General features: G+C 41.7%; 1 protein-coding gene across 12 annotated transcripts in view; it reads left to right on the plus strand.

The window, feature by feature from the left end:
• The window catches only part of MYO3B (myosin IIIB), a 440,217-nt gene that overhangs the window by 117,357 nt on the left and 303,991 nt on the right, over positions 1-18,869 (plus strand). For 11 of the 12 annotated variants that reach the window (XM_045196330.2, XM_045196338.2, XM_045196327.3 and 8 more), the window contains one exon: positions 9,878-9,943. The exons of the other annotated variant lie outside the window; for it this stretch is intronic. In XM_045196330.2, the coding sequence (XP_045052265.2) occupies positions 9,878-9,943 (66 nt within the window). The remainder of the gene's footprint in view (positions 1-9,877; positions 9,944-18,869) is intronic. 12 annotated transcript variants of the gene reach the window in all.

An 18,869-nucleotide genomic window follows, 5' to 3' on the forward strand; every position in this document is an offset into this window, starting at 1 on the left:
GGCCTGGGGTAACAACACCTGACATAGGAAATGTAATGTAATCTTGAGATTCTGAGATGACCTTTGAAACAGGTTCTTGCTTGGCTGAAAAGCGAGGGAAAGTGAACATCTTGTCACTTAATGATGATTAATGATTAAGAATAGGGTTTATTATGAGCCGTATGATTTGATGGGGTAACTCTACATTTTAATAAGTATAGCTCAATATTGCAAATGGTGTTATTTAAGGGACAGAATCAAATCAGGTGATTAAGAATCAGAATCAAAGGAACCAGCAAGCTTGACATTTAAGTACAAGCCTTTGCTTTTCTCATTGCTTTTAGTAACTTCTTTAGTTATTGTGGAATAAATTACTATAGGCATTAATCATAAAACCTATGCTTTTTTAGACTTTGGTGATCTAAGGCTGAAATGTGACTTAGGTTCATTTTATTTCTGTGATGCGGTTCAGGGCATAGCTCCAAGTATGACACCTTGGCATAGTGAAGAGTGCAAGCCGAAGGATTTTGAGAAATGGCATGTGCAGGAAGGACTTCCTGGTCTTCTCATGAAGCTGGTCCTAAAACCCTCTTGTGAGAGGTACCCTCTTAATTCCCGGAGGAGGAGAGCATCCTTATCTCCAAAGACCGAGATAATGGAAACAGAGAGGAAGCTGCCTGAATGGGCCTTGCTAGCTTTCCCCAGTTTACCATACTGTGCTCACACTCTTTGTCCCATCACACGTTTCCACAACTCTCCATTCTCCATCAAGTTTAGCATAAAACACTCATATTTAACCATTTTTTCAGTCCTTATTTCCGTATAAAGCCTCTATATTAAGTAAATAAATTGCTATGCTTTTCTCTTGTTAATCTGCCCTTTGTTACAGAGGTTCAATTGAGAACCTAAAGGGTAAAGGAAAGAAGATATTTTTCTTCCCTGTATTTGCTTCCTTTCAAACACCTCTTCCTCTAGTGTTCTCCTTTCAAACTGCTTCCACTCCTCCTTTTTCCTACTTCAAAGAATTGACCCTGATTGGGAGATGCCTTTATGGTGGATTTAGCATTTAGCATGAATGTCTTTTCCAACCTGGACACATCACATTGCATAGCGTTGTCATTCTGATTCGTATCATCTTCATGTCTGTTTTCTGATTTTAAAGAGGCATCTTCAACTATTTAATTTTTTTCAAGTGTTTCCTCTTTAGCAGAATGATAGCATATGTACGTTTTGAATAAAGTTTGGTTTGTGCCCCATATGTTCAGATAATTACCAGATATACCCACCATTAGAACTAGGTAGCAGATTCTTGCAAGTGGCAGAATGGAACCCAGCAGCAGAGGTTCAAAGCCTGACACCAGTGGAACAACTGTGAATAGGAGCAACTTACGGTTCCTCCTCCCAGTATGTTCTGTGGAGTGGTGACCCAAGAGCGCCCTTCACAACCCTGCAGGGCCATTTGGCAGTCACCTCATCCTCTGCCCTGGAAAGGTTCACTGGGCCAGCTCATGAAAACGAGGCCCCCAGTGTCTGCTCTCTCTACATTTAAGTTACATGGTAGAGTCCTAAATGTTCACTGACAAGAGGTATTTGCCATCTAAGAAACCTTTCAAAAGTTTCAAATCACATATGACATATGGCATGTGTAAACTACTTTAGCCTTCTTTCTAATAGTGAAAAAAACAGAAACTGTCTGAATATCTACCAATGGGTGAATTGCTACATTGTGGTGTGGGATGATCTTTAGAATGGAAAAAATTAGTACCAAGACGTTTATATGTAGTATGTAATCCCATTTCTACTGTCCCCAACTATAAATACATTGTAAAAACTAATACATTATAAAATTTATGTTGTACTTATACATGTATTTATAGCACAGCAAAAACATTATATATTTACAGCACAGAAACATAATATATATAATATATTTATAACAAATATTTAAAATGCATATAAAAAGGTCTGAGGGGATACAAGTCACACTGACCTGGGGAAAAGACTGAGATTAGAGATGGCAGTGAAGTGGAATTTGGTTTTTGCTTTCTATGTTCCTGTGTTGGGGAATTGTTTGCATTGGATGGAATCATGTATTACAAATAAATATTTCAAAATTTAAAATAATTTTGAATAGGTAAGGGATGAGTTAGGGAGAAAAGTCATTTTGGCTGAGGCTCGCAGGTGATCCTGAGGGAAGAGACACAGGCACACACCTCACCATTCCAGCTCGTTAACGGCTCTACCAATTGTGATCCGAATGGAGTTGTGCTGCTGTGACTGATAATCTCAGAATGCTTAATTGTGCTCAAATGTCTTGCTTTTTGGCTTTTATGAATAAATAAATAAAATACCTTTAAAAAAAATCCTGGCCCAAGGACATGCTTATTGATTTTAGAGAGAGGAGAAAGGAGGGAGAGAGAGAGGGAGAGAAACATTGGTGCACGAGAGAAACATCGACTGGTTGTCCCTTGCACATGCCCTGACTGGGGACTGAACCCACAACCTAGGCATGTGCTCTGAGTGGAAATTGAATCAATGACCTTTCAGTTTACAGGACAATGCTCCAACCAACTGAGACATACCAGCCAGGGCTAGAATATCTTTTGAACATAATGTCTAACTTTATTTTAATGATTATTAATTCATTATTATACCTCAATCTTTCTATCTCCTCTCTATATTTCCCCTCTCCTTCCCTAACACCCTCCTCCCCTCACCAACTGGTTTATGTCTCCTCTGTTTAGGATCCTCCTTGAAATTCACAACTTCCCAGAAGTCTTTCTTAATTAACTCAGCGTCATTGAGAAATCCTTTACTCAGGATCTCCTTGATGAATGCACTTTAATGTTTGAAGGCTTCATTTTGCACCTTCTGGAGGTGTTGCTTACTAATTGGCTTTCTGTCATTTTTTACATATATGTTCCTTAATTCATCTTTCAAAGTAATGGGCTCTTCCTGAGATAAAATAGAAAAAAAACAGGCATATGGGCTTTGGAGACAAAAATACTTGAGTTTAAAACCTGACTCTCCCACTTTTTGTTGGATATTTTAAAGAAAATGTCTTCTCTTAAGCTCACTTCTCCCCCACTTGTGAAAATGGAATAACAATTCCTAGTCCACAGGACTGTTGCGACATCCCACTATCCATATGTGGAGCACTGGCATGGAGCTTGGTGGGAGTAAGCACATGATATGTGATAGGTAGTGGTAATAGTTATTGATCTCTTCTGTCTCCAACCCACCGTGAGGTTTAAAGTCATGATTTTTTTGTTCATTTTAGTTAGATATGTTCAGGGACCTGGGGACATTTGGGCTTCAGAAGTGGAAGAATGAGGCTTATATATTGCCAATCCAACTCAAGTCACCACCTAAGGGGACTCTCTTGCTCCTCAAACTGTGCTCTTTGTGTATAATTTAGTCATAAATTGCTCATGTTCAAAGGAGCTGTTCCATAGTTTAATTTTATACTAGTTTGGGGACCAAGTCTTATTTTGTCCTGGCATCATTTCCTGGCTTACTTAAAATATATGTGTGTTTGTGTACATTTATTCATGTAGTCATTCAGCAAACTTTGCTAAATGCTGCTATGCTGAGCACTAACAATGCACATGAAGCATGAACAGAAGCCTGCCAGGTAGGCAAATTGAGGAGAGCACTCAAAACTGAAAGTATAGCATATGCAAAGGTCCTGTGACATGAAAGAGGAGGACCTGCTTTAAGAGTGGTAAATACTGTGCAGTACAGTGCTGTAGCTTTGGGTGAGCATAGGGAGGTAGTTTGAGATGAGATCAGGTAGATGTGCAGTCAGGACCATTTGTATTTCATGTAACAGGGTTGAGATTTCATTATGCTGTCTGTGCAGATCTACTGAAGAATTTTGAGCATAGAAATAACAGTATGATTTGTAATAAAGAAATTCTATCTGTCAACTGCAAGATAGATTAAAGGCAGTTCAGGCTAGATGGGACAAAATAAAGAGGTTACTGGAGTAATCGGGGTATGAGATGTTAAGTGAACAAACTAGAACATAAAAGAGGGAACGGGCTCTGGCTGGTGTGGCTCAGTGGATTGAGTACCAGCCTCAAATCAAAAGGTTGCTGGTTTGATTCTCAGTCAGGACACATGCCTGGATTGCAGACCAGGTTCCCAGTGGGGGGCATGAGAGAGGCAACCACACATTGATGTTTCTCTCCCGCTCTTTCTCCCTCCCTTCTGCTCTCTCTAAAAATTAACTAACTAACTAACTAACTAAATAAATAAATAAATAAACAAATAAGGAAGGAAGGAAGGAATGGGGTGTTGGGAAAGAAATTTAGGAAATAGAATTTGTAGGATTTGGTGTTTGATTGATATATTCATTTTCTATTGCTGTCATAACAAATTACCACCAATTTAGCATTTTAAAGCAGCACAGACGATTGTATAGGTTAGGAATCTGACATGGGTCTCACTGGGCTACAATGAGTGTGTAAGCAGGGCTGCACCCCTTTCTGGAGGCTCTAGGGGAGAATCGGTTTCCTTTTTTATTCAAGTTATTCATAGACTTTACTTCCTTGCATATGTAGAACTGAGATCCCCATTTCCTTGCTGAGTATGAGCTGAGGCCCATTCCCATTTTCCAGAGGCCATGTGCATTCTTTGGCCCCCTTCCCCTGTCTTCCAACAATGGTAGGTAGAATCCCCGTTATATTTTGACTCACTCCTGCCTCTTCTTTTTTTATGTCAGTCTCTCTCTTCTGCTTTAAAGGGTTCAACATTAAATTGAGTCCGTCCAGACAAACCAAGGCAATCCTCCATCTCCAGGGCCTTAACCTCCTCAATCGTATCAGCCAGATCCCCTTTGCCATAGAAGGTAGCATAAGTGTAGGTTCTGGGCATTAGACTTCTTGGGGGATCCATTATTCTGCCTTCTCCAGTTGGATGTGGGGTTAATTAAGGGAGAGGGTCGAACCCAAGTTTCTGACTTCAACAGCCAGGTGGATGCAGCCTGCGGGGAGGAGGATGAGTTTGGTTTTGAACATGCTGACTCTAACATGCTCCTGGGAAATCAAAAGAGAACGATCCAGTAAGTAGTTAGATATCCCGGCCCAAAAGGAGAAACTGAGGCAGGAGATACAAATTAGGAGGCCTTCAACCTACAGTGAGCTCCTAGTGAATGTGGAGATTGCCGGGAGAGTGGGGCTTAGACAGAGTGCTGGGGACAGTGTTCTAGGGACACCAGAGGGGAAGTTCTCTTACAAGGAAGAGTTGGATAACTTATATGGTGACCCATCACAGGGTCTCTGCCTTGTGACGCATGTCTTTCTTCCTACTCCACCTGGCCTATTTTCTCTTTACTCCCTGGTTTCCTGCCTGCTCACAGCTTCTGCTTCCTAAAATTTCGGCTTGCGCACTGCTCTGCGGCCTCTCCTGTCTGAGCCGTCATTAGGCATGTCTCAGCTTCAGCTCGCATTCCTAAACTGCCTATTCTCTCGTTTTTTGTTTTCGTTTTTGTTTTAGTTCAAAGTAGAAAAAACACTTTCTACAGAGAATCAGCTTGACCAGCTTATTTTAAGTCATGCTGTAGTCACAAAATTAAATTAGGATTGGCTGTCCTGAGGCCAGCTGCCCACCTAGGTCCAATCATCTGCTTCTCTATTTCAGGAACTAAAATGACTTCAGTTTGATTGTTCAGCAAATCATTTTGTTTCACCGATATTTGTGGGGAAGGAGGTTAATTTTATCTGAATCGTATTTGCTGGGCCTAGGATTATGATATCAGTAATGGGCATGTAATATGTTCAGGACTCTCTTCACCATTACCCCCTGCTTCTAGCCTCATATAGCTTGAATAGTATCTGTGTGCAGATCTTTATAAAAACTGAATTTGGGGCCCAAAGCACAGCAATAAAATTCAGGGAGACAAAACTCAGATCCAACATAGTCATTTTTCTTCCCTGACTAACCTCTTTTCTACATTGCCTTGGTATGTTGAGAGCTGTTTATTCAGATTGAGAGGTCTTCCAGCCACTCACCAGTCACACATCCTGTAGGCTCTCAGCATCCATACATATAAGCGAGTGAAGCCTGCCTGCCTCTGAATCACAGCTATGCACTCTCCCATCATACTCAGTACAAAGCATGTCACCTCCGTTTAGAGAGAGATCCTCTAGGCAGGGTTACAGCTTATATCTGTAGTTTTGAAAGAAGGCAGAAGGTACCATTGTTACTATTTTGTGGTTTTCCTGGATGGTGAGAGAACTAGAATTTATATTGCCAGTGGAAACAATGTACTCTAAAGCCTTCAGATTCTCAAAGATCTCGATTTACTGAGCTTAAGTATGATAGATGGACTCCAGCAAAGGGGAGGCATCTACAAGGTCAAATGAGCTTCTCTAAAAACCAAATTCCTGCCCTGACCAATGTGGCTCAATTAGTTGGTGTCATCCTGCAAACTGAAAGGTTGCCAGTTCAATTCCTGGTCAGGGCACATGCCTGGGTTGCAGGTTTGGTACCCGGTAGGGGAGTGGGCAGGAGGCAACTGTTTGGTGTTTCTCTCTCACATCGATGTTTCTCTCCCTCTCTTCCCCTCTTTCTAGAATCAATAAAAAAACATTTAACCCCAAATTCCTGTAACACCAAGCTTCAAAGATGTTCCCTGTGTGGGGTGCATGTGAAGCCATCAGGCATTGGCAGTGATCTGGGTGAGCGGTGATTTGCTGTTGTCCTCCTCTGTGCTCTGCTGCAGAGGTTCGGCCAATGCATAAATGGCAGCCCCTGTCCATCAGTCCTGAAAACAGGAAGGTACAGTGTTCTCTACACAAGAGTGGACACTGGCCATCAGTTTCTCCAGTGGATCCTTGCCAGGTCGTTCTCTAATTGCAACAGAGGGCTGTCCCTCCATGCTCAGCTGGCCAATGTCAAGCCTACTGGGGTGGTTTTAATCAAGTCTGTACACTCTGTCTACAAGTGCTAACATGGTTAACTGCTCTGGGGGTGAATTAAGTCTATTAGACAGTAAATTGCTTAAGTAGCTCTTCTTTGTGAAACTGGCCTTAGTGAGGACAGAATGAGCAGAAAACCTGAGAGGAGCAAGGAAAGTTCAAGTCCTGGACTGGGCTGTAGAGATGACCTTGGACAACCTGCTTTCTGAGAGGTGCCACACTGACCCCCACAGAGGTGAGCTGGGAGGCTGTGGATGTAGAGCCTCAAACACTGGCGCCAGTAAGAACAGGTCAGCACCACTAGTACTGAAACAGAAGTTATATGATCGTACTATTATTATTTAAAAAATTCTAGGTAAAGACGAAGAAAAATATTTTTGAAGAGAATGAACGAGATAAAGAGGCAGCTTCCAGAATAACTGAAGGGCAACCTTCAACTGCTGCTCTTTCTAGCTGAGTACACTGATAATTTTCCTTTGCATCTGTGAGTCAGATGATCTGAAGGATAATTAAATTCTCATGCAGAACAGGGAAATCATGTACTTCCTCTCTTATCACTCTTCCTTCCCATCTCGTCCTTGCCTCCTGCTCTCTTTCCAGACTCAAAAGATTCATACAGTCTAGACCCCCAAACTACTCACATTCTTTGATCTACCAGACTTTTTTTATACCTCTGTGACTTCATACATGGTGTTTTCTAAACCTATAATGGTTTCTCTCTCCTTCTTTATCTTTAAAAATCCAACCTAATCTTCAGGGGTCATCTCAAGTTTATCTTCTTTATAAAGTCTTTGGGACTTCCCATATTGGATAAGTTCTCTTCTTAGTTCTGGTCCCACATAACTTTATGCTTGTGCTTCTATTATATCACTCATCAAATTGTGTTCTATATGATAGGATAATACTCTGAAATATTTTTGGCTCTATTAGGATTAAGAGTGGATTAACGAAGATGGAAGTGTATTTCTCTCTTCTTTAAGGAAGACTGGGGGTAGCAGTCTAGAACTGGTACAGCAGCTTTGCAGTGTCATCAGGAATCTAGTTTCCTATCTACATTCTTTGCTTTACTTGGCTCATAGCTTTCATTTTCAAGTTAACCTCATGTCCAAAATGGCTACTCAAGCTCCAGCCATCACATCCATGCTCCAGGAAGCAGAAAAGGGGAAGAAGAAATATGGCATGTCTGCTTTCTTTTAAGAAGACTTTCTGGAAAAACTATAAAAAATTTTTACTTATGTGTCATTGCCCAGAACTCAGTCACATGGCCATATCTAGCTTCAAGGAATTCAGGAAAATGTAGTTTTTATATAGCAATATTATGCCAAAACAGAAGTTGTATCATAAAAAATGAAAAAGAATGGTTATTGAGAGGCAACTTGCAATCACATTACCTGATACAGTTTTTATTTCTGGTTATTCCTATTGCTCTCATTTTTCTCCCTATTGAAGCTGGGCAATCAGTGGCTTTAGGAAGCAGTTAGAACTCAGGTGAAAACAAAGATCACATATAATGGGTTTAAAATTTACAGTCATAATTCAGGTGTGTAGAAGTGTAACTTTCTTCATTTCCTGAACTTGAGTTGCCCACAAGTCCCTATTTTCATTTATGGCTAGAAAAAAACCTTACCAATTAAAGGGGTGGAGGTGCAAAAAAAAAAAAAGAAAGAAAGAAAGAAAGAAAGAAAGAAAAACTTTCCTTCCACCTTCTAAGTTCTTCTAGCTGGGCTAATAATCATATTATTAGAGGCAGATTAATAAGAGAAAATGTCTGAAATGTATTACGGATGTACACGTGGAGGTGCCACAAGAATATGAGACTGAAGGAGGCATTGGGCAGTTGGGGCTTATATGCCATTCTTGACAAAGGAGAATGGGGAAGGGGCCTGGGATTTTCAAGAGAAAGCAGGTAGTTCATAGGTGGATGAGAAGGAGCAAACATGTGGTAAGCAAATTTTTGTAGGGTTACCCAGAAACGGTTGGGCACAGAAGGAAATTGGACAAACAGGTTTTGCTAGATTTCTCCCTGTCTGCCTCATTTGGTTTGTACTATGGGTCAGGGTGATGCTTCCTTCCTTTCAGGTGATCGTTTGAATCTGAATTTCTTTAGGCAGGTAAAGGCAGAGGGTCAAGGGTTCTTTCTGAGTCTTCTGTTTCTTAATAACAGCTTAAAATCAATATCCCAAAGGCGCATATTTTGGGGTGGCAAAACTTAGGTCCCCTTCAAAGGTAATGCCTCTTCTCTTTTAAAATCAAATGTCCCTGGATCAATATTCAGCCACATTCAGGGCCTTTCCCTTCCCCTTTTTCTTGCCTTCTTGTCAGGAAGTGGTCTGGTTACCAGAGTCTTTCTGTGCTGCTTTAGTTCTTTTGGACCTCCAGTAATTACTTATGTTAGCTGTCTGTCCCCCTGTCTACTAAGAGACCTATTGGGGTCTGGAACATTGTCTTTCTTTCTCCACTGCTTATTGAAGAAGTTGACATATAGGAAATAGTTTAAAATGTGACTGATGAATTTATGAGTATACTTTAAATATATCATGTAATTAATTCAAATGATAATATGATGATCTGAAAATCCTGCAAAGTTAAAAGTCTATTTCTCTAAAGCCCCTAGCACTAGATTTATAGTTTTCTTATGGCACTAATAATACTCAGCTCTCAGTCTGAGTGGTCCTGTGCTTCCCTTGCCCCTCATTAGAGTGTTCGCCCCCACGAGGGATGTTCCTGATCTATGGCACCCCCACAGGTCCTACTGAAAGCCACGGACATGGAAGACCCTGAATCAATGAATATGAAGGAGTAAATTAATGTGGGCTGGCACTTTATAACTTACCACAAATTAATGATCCTCACCCAGGAAGAAACAGAATAGATTTTACCAGAGCTATTTAGAATGAGATCAGTAGACAAGTTGATATTTTGTCTTTAATGGGACACTACTTTTTTGTAAGGAAAAAATTGTTTTTGTTTTTCAGAAATCCTCCACCTACTTTACTTCATCCGGAAAAATGGTGTGAGGAATTCAACCACTTTATTTCACAGTGAGTATTTCTTCCACTGAAAATTGCTTATCCAGCAAAGCCTTGAACAGTGATTGGAGAAATCTAAGGTGTGGAATTTACTTGGTGCTAAAAGTTGTTAGGCCTTCTAGCACATTATTACACAGAATTTGTTCCAGTAAGTGACAGAAAATGCCTCTGTAGGATTTGAAAAATAAGGAATTCCATTTGACTCTTAGCTATAATTATCCTCCTTATCATACAGGTCACACTTATCTGAGAATCTACCCTGTCCTAGGACAAATATTGCTAAATATGATGCCCACACTGGACCGGAGAGGAGGTAGAAGGTGGCAACCTTCAACAGAGGTTTCGCAGTGTGGAAACTGGACTTTGCTTGAGGATCTGTGGTGTGGGAGCAGAGTTCCCAAGGTGGTTGAGGGGACAAAGTAGGATCTCAGGCCTGAAGCACCAAGGTGAAGAGCCCCAGCCAGGGCTTGAGGAATGCAGAACAAGATGAAAACCCAGCTGATGGGTGATGTACCTGCTGGGAGCTGTGCTACCAGGAAGTAGGCAAAATTGAGTGGGACTAAGGAGCAAAACCAACACCACCACCAATGGGGTGATGACCCAGTGCATGGGCTTTGGGCCAGTCCCCTGGCAGAGGATTACACTGGTCCCAAGTCGGCGGGAAATGCTCACTCTCCTGGAGGGGACTATGTGACCCTGAGCTAGGGGCCTGGTGAACTGTGAGGGCAGGAATTTAGACCAGGCATTGCAATCCATATCCAGGCACAGAAGCTGAGAAGAGGTGCCCTCAGTGTCTAGCACATCAAACAAGGTGTTTAGAGGGCATGGGAGGAGAAAAGAAGCGACTGAAAGAGCTGGGCAACAGTGTAGGGAAGGGCAACACGGATTTCTCTAACATGCGTCTGTGTGCTTCCGCAAAGGCAGGGCAGTGAAGCGAACTGGGTCTCTTGATCATCTTCCTTAATCAGTCACGATACAGATCAGCAGTCCCTTGTCTACAGTTCCAAACTCCAAAGAGCTCTGAAAAATGAAGCTTTTTTTGTACTTGAGTCATTTAGCTGCAAGCCCTGACCTTATATAAACTGATTTGGTGGCAACACGTGACCTAAACTGAAGTGGGGTTATTTATAGTTGTTATTTATCTCACTCAGTGTGAATATTCATGTGAATTGTTGCAGATATATTAATGTGTTGGATTACAGTGTGCTGCCCCAGATCCTGCTGGGGATGTTACATAATATACATTAAATGCACTGGTTTACTTTTCTGAAATTTGATAAAATTCTGAATTCCAAAACATACTTGGCCCCAAGGGTTTTGTATAAAGAACATTTCACTTTCATTTCAAATGTAACATAATTCAGAGTCCCTTGTTCAGTCCCTCCTGGATTTGTGTCATCTTCCTCAGGAGAGAGGAGCAGTCTACCAAGCAAGGCCATGTTGAAATGTGACTGTAAAGTTCAAGGCCAGGGGTAGAGGACATTTCCTCCCCGCTTCTGTCTCCACTCTGATGTCCCTGCAATGGCTGCAGAACGCAATAGTCACAAGTCAAGAATGGTGATGTTAGGCAACGTTGAGAGGAACAACAGGTATAGCAGGAGGGATGATGCTCATATAGGAGCAGAGGAAGAGCTACCTCCTGAGATTTGAGAGCTGAAGGGGGAGAGAGAAGGAACTAGAGAGCTAATGGAAACTTGGTGGCTGGGAACACATTTCAGATTGGCCCAGGGAGAGAAATATGATGGCTACGGTTCCACTGGTTTTGCAGGCCAAGCCTGGATCCAGAGTTTTCCTTTTCACTCCATTGCTGCACACAGATGCCCTTGATTGACCTTGTCTAAACTGTTGGCCTAGAAAAACCATTACATATTCACAATATGCCTTCCTATACCGAGCTCTCGTGATGCCTCTAAAATGTGACTTGACTCACCAAAGTGTGGCTTCTTTCTCAGAGTATGCTCGTGTTAAGCCAAGCATTATATTGCTTGGATGGATTTGGGAATAAAGGTACTCATTGTTGATGGGGTTGAGACTTTCAGGGTTAAACACAGTATAGAAATCCCTCCCAACTCCTGACTTTTCTTTATGGAAAATCCTATTATGTGCCCATTTAAATTTGCTTATGGTTTCTCTATCTCTGAGAATTCCAGATGCACGCAGATAAAGCTTTAGACTTAGAAAGGTCTTGATCCTAGAATGGAGGACTAAACAGAGAAAACAATTGTTGAAACTGCAGGGGAGGAAGTCTGAAAAGGCTCTAATGAACCAAGGAAAGTAAATAGAAATTAAGTTATTGTGTGCTTTATTACTAATTTAAGATACGGAATAATGTTATCAAGTTTCTCTTTATTTAATGAGTTCTTCTCATTGGTTGTTAGTGAAAATGTTATGTACTATAGGTATTCATAAATTCTTTCCTGACCTCAGCCACCCAGGCCTATTTTCCCCATTACATCTCAGATTCCTCAACCATGAATTCTCCTTTTACCGTAATTTTGGGACTATAACACTTAAGATTAGAAACATTATTATACTTTTTATTTTTAGGTTGAAACCTGCCTAGTATTCCCAAATAATATCCTTTGGTTTTGTAGATAAGCCTACCTACCCTAGACTGCCATTACTCAGCCAACCAAATGCAATTTAACTTTACTATTTTATTCTTTATTCAAATCTCTAATTAAATATAAACAGAGATACTCACTGGGTTAGAAATGTCTATTTAAAGAGATAGCTTTGGTTTGCTTTTATACTTAGCTTGCCTCTTTTGGGAGGGACAGGGAAGAAGGATGGAGGATTAAGACCTCCAGATTATAAACTTTTCATTATTGATGGGATTGGGGTGGGGAGGATAATTCTCTGGTCATTTCAGGAAAAGGGTTTTGTCCAGATAATTGCTTCCATTCCCCTTGTAGACTGAGCCATGGTGCATTGTATTAAAGTAAACTGGTTTTCACTAAAGATTGAACAGGACTAAAGCTTTAACACCTTCAGTGTCCTGTCCCAATATGACTGCTGAGCCATCACAGCGTCAGCCAGTGACTTCTGTCTTTCTAGGTCCACGCTAGTCACTACTCACCGAAGGACCTGTACGGCTTCTCGGTGATTGCAGCAGTGGTCTGAAGGGGCTGGCCTGGCCAGTTATAGCTGTGTTGACAGGGAACAGGGCTTATGCTTGTGAGTGTGAGTGTGTGTGTGTGTGTGTGTGGGTGAGAGAGAGAGAGAGAAAGAGAGAGAGAGAGAGAGAGAGAGAGAGAGATGAATAAACATGTTTGCATGGGATGGGAAGGGAGACAGGAGTGCCGAGATATGGCTTAATGGTTTTCAGGTTTGTTTCCAGCCTTCTTGATTTGAAGACAGGAGAGATTTTAAGAAGGTTTGAAATCCTATTAGTAAACCTGTTTGTGGGTTAAGGAAAAAAAAAGAGGAAAGAAGCACTGTTTGGTTCTGAACCTTTGGTGGTTAGTAATAATTGACTCATTTATATGTGTGTTAGTTACGCATTTGTCAAAGCAGGGCTCCTGACAGCTTAGCTGTGATGTGTTAAACGTGATGCTCAGCCAGATTCTGTGGTGCTCTTCATCCCCGTGTGAAGACCCTGCCCAGTGTTTTTCGTCACTTCTGTAATGTGTGGTTGGCTTTGTAGCAATTTCATTATCAGCCCTTTCCCCTGTGGCCAAAGCTATTTGCATAACAAGTTTATCTGGTTCAAGTCCCAGCCAGACTTCTATTTTGCCGGGAGGCTCCATTCAGAAGTAGCCTCTTGATAAGATAATAATTTTCCTTTGCCAAATTCACCTTCCTTTTAATAGATGTCACATCTTTTTATAAATGCAAACTAATTTCAGATCTTGGACTAAACTACAGAAATACTTAACCAACCACTGGTCAGAAGGTATCTGTGAACTATACTTTTTCATTTTGCCTCTAAAACTTTTGGTATTTTATTATTAATTAGATTTAGGACTTCATAATTAATGGCTCTTGAGTTGATTACTAAGACAATAAAGATGGATCTCTCTTAGTCGGGGGCAAAGCCAACAAGAGCACTGTGGCTGCTCAGCTTTGGACTCAGCAACGACTTGAACTGTATGGTCGCCCAGGTTGCTGTGCTTTCCTGGCTTGACTGACTAAGTGTGCAGGTGTGTCTATTTCCCAGAGTGAGCACGGTGGCCAAGCCCTGCCATTTATTCATGAAGGATGGCGGTAGCCTTTCCCATCCCTCCAAATGACATTCAAATAGCTACACGAAGTTGCACTGAATGTGAACAAGGGGAGGTGGCTCTGAACTACAGAACTACTAAAACTAATGGGTATTTGCTTAACTTTATTCCTTAAAAATTGAAAATCAGACCTGGAACATTTGCTTTCTTTTTAGGCCTGAATGTTCATAAATGTAGCCGCCGCAGGGTGGTTGTCCTTGCTACTGATTATGTTCCTTTCAAGGCAACAATTGCCAGCTCTCGCCATTCTCCGTGTTGTGTTTCAAAGCAGCTCGATTCGACAAGGCTTTGTAATGTTGGTGAGCAACACACTTGGAATGATAAATATTCTAACTGGTATTTAAGTTTACAAATATTTTAGGTTTTTTAAATCCTGTTGGATTCTCGGGTGGCCATGCAAAGGGTTAATACTTCCTGGAGTAGAAGGATGCAATAACCTTTATTTACATTATTTTACAAATTGGTAATTTTAATTAAAATGAGCAGTGGTATCTCCAGTGACAGACTCTCTCCATTTTAGATTTATTTAGCCAGTGATTAGCTATTATGGCTTCTTGAATTAATTAGCATCTCTTGAGCTACAGGGAATTAGTGAATTAATAAAAACTCATGGAGAAGCCAAAAAATAAAAATTCTAATTAGAAAGCCCCCAAATTCTCCTTTCCCTTCAATATATATTGATCAATATACTATAAAGGCAACCCAACTTTTTTCTTTTGAAAAATTGGGACTTCTTCCCCTACACAAGAAAGAATAAAGCTGTGTGTTGCAAGGTTATGTCTCTCTGAAGAGCATCTGATTGAGATTCCCTAATAGATCATCGAAAGACACCAAGGGCCCAATTTGATCTGTCCTGTAGACCACATGTAAACTCAGCCGATAAAATCTGATTTTCTCATGATGAAAACCACGATATGGCTCAGGGTGACTTGAAGCCTGAAACAGTGCAGTGTCTACAAAACCCTGCAATAAATACACTGTCATCCTAGAAACCATGGCAATGAGGGTTTTAGCCTCACCCAAAATAAGCAAAAGGAATACAAAAGTGGGTAATCCAGACTCTAGTCAGCATATTCTTCTTATTTCCCAACAAACACTGGTTTTAGATCTCGTGAGAAAGTAGATCTGTAGCATATATCATAGATTTCACGTAAGTGCTTGTGGCACCTTATGTGAGGCGACTTTTAAGTATGGTTAGTCCAAATGATATTCTATAACATTTACCCCATGCTGGCTTTTCTTTCTTAAAAAATCCTACTTGAATTTCATAATGTAAATCAAAAAGAGTCTGCAGTTGAAGTAAAGGGAAATGATGGTGAGATCTGCACTGTCCGTGTGTGGGGGTGGGGTGGGGTGGGGGCGGCTCACACGTCTGCCCGCAGCCTGTCCCTCTCCTCCCCTTCCCAGACTGCCACCTGGCTCATCATCGTAGTGGAAAGCACTGTGTGCACCCAGCTGTGTCACTTACTAGCTGTGGAACCCTGGGGAAGATATTTAGTCTCTCTGACCCCAGGTCCTCATTTGTCAAATTGGGACTGAGACTACCTGCCTCATAGGGTTACTGTAAAGATTAAATTGTGCAGTGTGTATATAGAACCTGGCAAGTAATAACTAACATATGTAACTCTTACTCACGCCAGGCTCTGTTCCCTACATGTCATGTAGTTCACTTAATTCTCGTAAGTTTATAAGGTAGTTCTGATATCACCTCCATTTTACAGAAATTGAGGTAGGAAGAGGCCAAGAGTCCCAAGACCACAGCTAATAAGTGGTAGTGTTGCTGGTGGAAATAAGGTTTTTCCATGGAGTCATGAGAAAAGCATTTTGGGGACCCACACAAAGGAAGATGAGGTGTAGAGGTAAGATTTATTGGAGCAAAAATAAAGGACTGTTCCCAGGTGCCTGGTGTCTCATCTACAACCAGGTGGATAAGCTCCCTTTCGCTATGGGGGAAGCCCAGCCTCTGGGGCTGCAAAGCCCATACTTGTCCTCACCAAGCCCAGGGGGACCAGGGCCCAGAGATGCAGAACTCCTCTGTGTCTCATTTCCCTAACTGCACATCAGCTTCCAAGGCCCACTGGCACCCCGGCCATGGCTGGTGCTGCCCTTGGGCCCATGTGGCTGCTAGGCCCCCACAGCTGCTAGGGGGAGAGAGTGCTGTGAAGGAACGAGCGCATGCTAGCAAGAATTAACTTTGTTAAGCTTTGATTATATTACCTTAGGCTTGGGAAAGAGCAGACTTTCTTTTAAACTGACCAATCTCTGTCCTGGCTCTTCGCAGGCTTGTGCTGGGTCCTCCCCCATTCCAATCCAGCCTTTTACCCAGGTTTTTCAGGTTAGACTCTGCCACTTTATGTCCCCATTTTGGCTCCTACTGCGCATGCCTCAAGATTTTGCCATGTCATCTGGTTTCTACCGCACAAGCACTTACCTCCCCCTTTGCCATCTTTTGCACAGGTTTCTACTGTGCATGCACCTAATGAAGGAATTTTCCCTTTATTGTTTATTCCTCCCTCTCCAGTCCAGGGGTTGCAACCCAGGGAATTCTTCCTGCCCGCTGAGGGATTACTTGGGGATTAAGTCCCTTTAGCAGAGGATGTGCCAATCCCCTGGGAAGCTTGTGAATACCGCAATTTCCTAGTAAATCAGGCTTAATTTCTGATTCAGCTCCCTAGTTTATTAGGCTTAATGTGTGATTCCATTTTCTCCCTGCTCTTATTAATAACTAGTTAGCTTCCTATGGCAAACAGTGGAGCTGGGATTTGAACCCCAGAAGACTTGCTTCTGCATTCGTCCTCAGCCAGCAGTAGTAACTATTTGTATTACCCTTGTATTTGGTCCATACCACTATTCTGAAACTGCTTTTAAAAAGTGTCACCAGATCTCTCTTCTTCACTCTGTCATCATGGTGTGTGCAGTTGACTGAGTTCCTTGCTATGTCTTCTGAGAAGACTTGCGGGATCAAATGATTCCTGGCCAAGAAACACATGCAAAATTGTCCCATTCTCTGGTGGACTTGGATGAAAACTTGTAATAAATCCCGACAACTCCAAGAGGAAACATTAAGGAAGTACTAAGCAGGGTCTATGAAGAATCATACATGAGATGGCAAACATATATGTGCTCTGTCAAGGTCACTAGCATCTTATCACACTAAGCAGAAACACCACCACTATCTGGACAGTTGGGCATGTTTTATGGGGAAAATTATTTTTCTCTTTCTGTTGATGAAAGAAATGTCCAAACCTGTAAGAATTTTTAAAAGTTTATTCGCACCAAACTGTTGATTGCCGAGAAGCAAAATCCTGAGAACCTGAGAGAATGGCAGTTTGCACCTATTTTATATGTTACAGTCAAAGGGGGAAAATCAAGGAGGTTCCATGAAGTCTGTTGGTGGTAGATTAGGGAGGAGGGAGAAAGCAAAGTGTGAGGAGGGGGCAGAATCTCTGAGATTAGATAAAAAGTAAACTGGATAGACATATACTTCTTTAATATTGGTGGACATAGGACAGTTAACAGTTAACAATTAACATGATGAAAATAACAATGACGAGTTGTGTGGTCTCATGCTCTGGTGCAGTGATTGTGCCCTGAGGAATCTGGAAAAAGGAAATTACCCTGTCATTCCAAAGGTATGTTACTATAGATGCAAAAGGACAACAGACAGGCTCAGTTAAGGTAAAGGTTGACCTTTGTCCGGGAAGATATCGGCCTAGGAAATGACTACCTGCCATGACCTGCATTTAGTTAGGAGGCTTTCTTTTCAGACAGTGCTATGGGGTTACTTTTGGTCTCTGAGTCTGAAAGGCCTCCCATGCAGGCCTCCCCTGAGCTTGTCAGGTTTAGTACGTGACATCTTTTTCATCCACATTTCTATGCTTCTGCACTTGTAGGTTCAGTAATAAACATGTGAGACCTTTTGTTCAGAAAAGTATCAATGACTTGCTCATCCTTGACACCTCTGGAATAATTCAATCTGCTATCCACCTTCTCTTTATGTAGACTCAAACTGTTCACTAATTGTCACAGCTCAGGCCACACACACATTCGCACGCACACGTACACACACACACACACACACACACTTTCACTCCCTTCTCAACAGCAACACACTGCCCCCTCAAACTCAGTGTGAGAGAATCATCTTTAGCAGGAATTGGAACAGAAGCAGTGCCTGGAGTGCAGACATACTATTAACAGCCCACCTCTCCCACATACCCAGGGCATACCTTGTCCGGGCCATACCTTGTCCAGGCCAGTGCCTCTATCTGCTGTCAGCCTGACACAGGTTTCTCCATGGGGAAGGAACATTGGGACAGGAAATGGATGCCAGGACCATGGAAGGTAGAACCCACAGTGCTTGGCAAGTAACTGTGGGAGGAGAAAGATGCTACAGAGAGGGAAGTGTTAAACATGACTCCAGTGTTTTCAGCATGGGAAGAGGTCTTTTCAGAAACTATATGTTGAAAAATTAAGAGCTCAGGATCTGAAGTCAGGTTGTATTCTAACACTGCCACTTAGATTTTTAACCTTAAACAAGTCACTTAACTTGGCTGAGTCTCAGTTTCCTTGTCAGTAAAATGGGAGTACTAATACTTATAACCACTTGGGATTAAGATCAAATCTTCAGTGTTAGAAAATTCCAAATAAGAGTGGGCTTAAACAAGGTAGATTTTTATTTTCCTCTCATAAAAAATAAGCTGGAGTTAGGCCAC

Source organism: Desmodus rotundus, chromosome 2, assembly GCF_022682495.2.
Source record: "Desmodus rotundus isolate HL8 chromosome 2, HLdesRot8A.1, whole genome shotgun sequence".
Lineage (NCBI taxonomy): Eukaryota > Metazoa > Chordata > Mammalia > Chiroptera > Phyllostomidae > Desmodus > Desmodus rotundus.